General features: G+C 35.7%; 1 protein-coding gene across 1 annotated transcript; it reads right to left on the minus strand.

The window, feature by feature from the left end:
• Window positions 1-1,248: 1,248 nt before the first annotated feature.
• LOC135082742 (solute carrier organic anion transporter family member 1C1-like) lies at window positions 1,249-3,220 on the minus strand. Its single transcript, XM_063977513.1, has 3 exons — window positions 3,114-3,220; window positions 2,376-2,535; window positions 1,249-1,521 (listed from the first exon to the last, which is right to left on the minus strand). Exons 1-3 carry the CDS (start codon window positions 3,124-3,126, stop codon window positions 1,437-1,439), a joined length of 258 nt encoding a protein of 85 aa, XP_063833583.1. The 5' UTR covers window positions 3,127-3,220; the 3' UTR covers window positions 1,249-1,436.
• Window positions 3,221-5,507: the final 2,287 nt, after the last annotated feature.

Genomic DNA, 5,507 nt, shown 5'->3' on the forward strand with positions numbered 1-5,507 from the left:
TAGGTATGTTTTGGTTGAAATGGCACGGTTTGATTTGATATTTGAAAGATTATTATATGCCGAGAGGCACGAAAACGACCAAATGGTACAAGTTATCTTGCGATGCCTATAAAAGAAACTGTAAATATGCCAAATTACAGATTTCAATGGTTTTGGGCATATATGGGTTAAAGAAAAACTACCGAAATTAGTTACCTACTTAAAGAATAAAAGTAATTTATTTTATGAAAATACTGGGCTATCACTGCTAGGGGACAATAAAAGGGTCAGTGCTAAAAAGAAGCAGCGCAAGAAACTTACCCGCATTCACAAACATTACTATGAGGTCTCACAGTGCGCGTACGCACAAGGTCCCAAAATCCTATTCAACAACATGACACAATCAGAGTTCATCTTTTCAACGCGGTGCGTTTGACTTCACTTAAGCAAGCATCGTTTGTCAATACGAGTGTCTGTCACTTTTCTTTCTTTTCTTTCAGGCACTATATCAATATAATATGCGTATCTATATACCTACCTGTACTTCCCATATGCATAATTCAAACAGACAAGCTATTGTGTTTTCTGTTTTTAATGCAAATGAAACACTTGTTTCAACTTTTCAAACTTCTTTATGCACTTTGTTAAATAGTTGCTAATTAGTTCTACATAATTTAGTTTTAGCCATGGCTCTAAGTCGTTTGGTGCCTTCTGTAGGGGAGACCGAGGTGAGTGGTAACAGAGGAGAGTTGTGACATTGTCGATTTTTTGAAACTTATTAACTACTAGCAAGCTTGTAACAGTGAGCGTTTTTAGGGTTCCGTAGTCCTGACAAGGAACCCTTATAGTTTCGTCATGGTCTGTCTGTCCGTCTGAGGTTTCGTTTAGAAACTATTAGCACTAGAGATCTGTAATTTTGTGGAGGTATGTATATTAATCACGCCGACAAAGTGGTAGAATAAAATTATGAAAAAAAAATTTTTTTTAGGGTAACTCCCCTACATGTAAAGATGGGATGATCTTTTTTTTTTCAGCTTTTACCCCATCGTGTTGAGTATCGTTGGATAGGTATTTTAAAATGGTTTAGGGGTTTCTAAGATCATTTTTCGATTTAGGGATCTGTTTGCAAAATATTTAAGTTTACAGTGCCAATTTTTCGACAATGACACAACTCCTCTGCTCTCCTTGGTCTCCCCTAGCTACATAGAACGTTTACATAGATTTTTTTAGAATCATTGGTGCCATAAAATGATCAATAAAACACAACCATTGACTAAAGTTTCCTATATTTTTCTAGAATTTGGATTTTAGTTTTTAAATCAAATTAACAACTAATTTGTAGACGGTTAAAATGAATCTCTACTTCTAATTAAGTGCGTATTAATTTACAATTTTGTAAGTAACTTATAAAGTTCGTAGTATTGAGAAAGTGCCGAAATAGTAAAATTGTGGTTTATTTAGTTACTGATGCCGTGGTTGTTCATGAGGTCTTCCAGTTTGCATGCACCTGCGTGTATAAGCGTGGCTTTCTCGCATTTCATCCTGGAATGAACAGAAAATAATTTTATTTCGTCATCATCATGAGATCATTTAGTCTCCACTGCAGGAGTAGGTGCTCTCTAATTTACTAGAAGCAAAATAGTAGTAGTAGTAGTAGTAGCGACATAGCTCGCAGAATTGCTAAAATCAAGTGGCAGTGGGCGGGGCACATAGCTCGTAGAGACGATGGCCGTTGGGGCAGGAAAGTTCTCGAGTGGCGACCACGGGCTGGAAAACGTAGCGTGGGCAGGCCTCCTACTAGGTGGACTGACGATCTGGTAAAGGTCGCGGGAAGAGCCTGGATGCGGGCAGCGCAGGACCGTTCATTGTGGAAAACCTTGGGGGAGGCCTTTGTCCAGCAGTGGACGTCATTTGGCTGAAAAGAAGTAGGATTTGGCCTACACGCAATACGTGTTGGGGAGGTATATTTTTTATAATTTAGAGGAATCAGTCTTCTTTAGTCTTCTATAAACTGTGCTTTTACTCGTAATAGTCAGTTCGTATTACAGAACGAAGATCATTTTTTTTTTCGATTTTAAGCATAAAAGCACAGAATAATTATAAGTACATAAAAGTCCTTAGCTAATATACAGGACAAAATCTATGACAGATATTTTAAACAAACTTTCAGCGTTATTTTGTAAATACAGACCATACTTAACGCCCGTATTCACAAACGATGCTTGCTTAAGTGAAGCAGCAAATCTAACGCACAGCGTTGAATAGAGCTCTGTGATTGGTTCGTGTGTTACCCTGTGCGTCCACGCGACTTGAGAGACCTCACAGTATTGTTTGTGAATACGGGCGTAAATCTACAATGATTGAAAACCAAGGAAAGGCAGTGTCTAAATACTTACACGCATTCGTTGTAAAAAGTCGCATCCCCTGTGCCGCAAACCGGCTCATGGGGCAGGCGGGAAAAGCAATCCAGCTTGCAGGCAGCTTCTTCTGGGTCTTCGTCTTCATATGCAGCTGTCATCGTCGCCAGAGCAGCCAGGGCCAGGAAAAGCAGATAACCTGGGGACACCAGAGTACTTATACTTGAATTGATGGTAATTGTGGGATTTCTACCATGTATATTTTTTGGATGCGTCTCTTATTCAGATATTATCCGATAATACAATGCGCTACAAATACCTAAATGAAAAGTATTTTTGAAATATGAAAATACTAGCAACTGTGTCCCGCGGTGATACCCGTAGTATTTCCCAAATTTTCCTTTACATACTTTTTTGTTTCTTTTTATGATTCAGACAATAATAGGTCCTGCTTAAGGCTTATCTTATGACTTTTATGTTATTACGTTATTATTACGTCACACACAATAGACGAAGTGACAGAAAGCTATAATAGAAAGAAATAGCACCAAAGCTTCAAGAAAGCTTCGAAACAAACTTTTTAAAGTTAGTCACTATTGTCTGATCAACGTTAAAAACTGTAGAAGTTATATTGCCTAAAGTCTATTTCAGTAGTTACTTTCTAAATTAAAAAATCGCAGTTCACTTCATAACAGACCTGTCAACATTTAACCCTTCACTACCCATCAAATATATTTCGAATTAAAAAATATTAAAACACTTGCACTCTTCACTCACCGAAAACCTTCATTATTGCCAGAGAATCGAATTCGCGACCACCAACAAGCCAGACGAGTCACAAATTAGTAGAAACAGTCGAACTGCTTGTATATTACAGAAAAATATCATTTGCATCTGAATAAACATACTTGTCAAACGAGAATAGCAACTTTACTTTTGCCACTTCGAAAAAAATATTTAACCCCTTGGGCGCTGAAAATTGAACCTTAAACTAGTAGTTATAATTTTTATATTTTTTTTGTAACTGAAAATGTATCTTTGTCGGTGTCTTAATTATATATTCTGCAGTCTTCAAGTAATTTCCATACAAACGAACGCGATTCACTATGGATGAATGGATTGTGCGTCCGAAAGACAGTATTGTTGTCATGTTAGTGCCTATTATAGCTAATTCGTGTCACTGTTTACATTTGTGACGCAAAATCGTAGACATGTCTGTTTTAGAGATCTGTGGCTAGATGAATCATTAATAATGAAAATAAGTCATTATTTTTTCCTAAATCTTAATCGATTATTTGCAACAATTAGATGCCTTACATGTAATTACGGGTAAGTTTAGTCAATTTGCTTTATTTCTGTCATGACTGTCATCCATATACATTTAATGTGAATTATCATCATCATCATCATCAGGTCATTAGTATCACCACTGCAGGAGCACGACCCTCTCTGACTTAAGGCAAATGGAGCATTTGGTATTTATTAGTAGTTTATATTTTATTTAAATATTTCAAAAATCCAATCACAGCAATACCTAACCTTGTCTGGTGGTATCTAACTGATACCTAATTTCAATATCATTAACACACTTGAGTAAACGTACAGCAACGATTTTGCATGTAGTTTGAGATATAATTATTTGAAAAAAAAAAAACGCAATGCATAACGATCAAATTATTATTTGAAATGTGCAAAAAAAAAATTATTACTTACACTAAACATATTTTTTTTATTTGTTAATCACAAAAAACCCCTTGATCGACTTAAAACTTCAAAACCATTTTGTATTCTTGCACCCAAAGGGTTAAAAGGGAAAGGTCAATGGCACATTTTTTGTAATTCCTTTAAAAAACCTTTTAAATGTAGTAAAGAGTTATTGCACCTCAAGAACTCATAAATTCTTTTTAATTTTGCGAACTTTGGCTTTTGTATTTTTATTTTGAATAGGGGATTCAACAAGCATTTAAGGGGATTTTTTAAGATTTTTTTGCAACATTCTCGGCTTAATTTTTTAACTCTTAATTTTTATTATTTAAAAACTAAGATTCTAGTACTTTTACAACATTATTGCAATCGTTCAATAAAAAAAAAACAAATGACGTAATATTACCTATAGTTACCTAAGAAAGGACAAAACATACGGAATCCTTTTAAAAACTACATAATTGTTAATGATTGCTGTAGTTAAACAATTTACGCATAATGTCAAAGATTTGAAGTACTAATTTCCATTTAAATAAAATTTTACACTAATTAACTGTTCAACATCAACAAAGAATTTGAATGAAATCTTCGACGGCCTGCCACATTTGTGGACAGTGGTTACAGTTTTGTATATTAGTAAGAAATCAAATTACGCAATTCCTCAACTGAACCTCACCTTGAGTGATGAGGAGTTTAAATCACATCAAATCACTTATTTAGTCATCATCATTTCAGCCACAGGACGTCTACTGCTGAACATAGGGCTCTCCCAATGACTTCCATATCGCCCAGTTGGTAGCGGCCTGCATCGAGCGCCTTTCTGCTACCTCAGTACTTGGGCTCCTTCCAAGGAGCTCATACACGTCCCAAATACAGCTTGCCCTACCACCATTTTGGGATAACATAGGGCTGGCTGGCAACAACAGTTGAGGATCGTCTCCTGGTTGAGGGCATGTCGCCAAGTCTCCAATGACCTGTATTCAAATGGGATAAGAGTGGGACTCTAGCGACTCTAGTTGATATTGCATACTCAGTTGGGAAGCAGTGTAAAACCAATTTACTAGTGTTTTATGCCATTGCAAATTGTTGGTAAGTCATTGCAAAATTGCCCTTGGGTAAACTTTCATTTCAACAGTTATTTTTACCCGATGGCTCGACATAAAGGAGAATCATGTTTTTGTTACTTTTAGCATAAAAAATATACAAATGGCAAAAGCTATTATCCAGTCGTGACTGAAAGAATACGTGAATCGCCAATTAGAATAAAGATTCTTGATCATTCTGATTTATAACTATGCAATAAGTCAGTTCAATCCTAAAATTTGTTATGATTTACCTACGTCAATGTTAAATTTTATTCGTTCTACTAATTTTTATGCGGGCACGAGTGCTTGCTGCAAACATTGACATTTCATACATTTTATGATTATTCTTTCTTATAATTACTCTGACGTCGTTGATTTAAAA

The sequence above is a fragment of the Ostrinia nubilalis genome, chromosome 22 (assembly GCF_963855985.1).
Source record: "Ostrinia nubilalis chromosome 22, ilOstNubi1.1, whole genome shotgun sequence".
Taxonomy (NCBI): domain Eukaryota; kingdom Metazoa; phylum Arthropoda; class Insecta; order Lepidoptera; family Crambidae; genus Ostrinia; species Ostrinia nubilalis.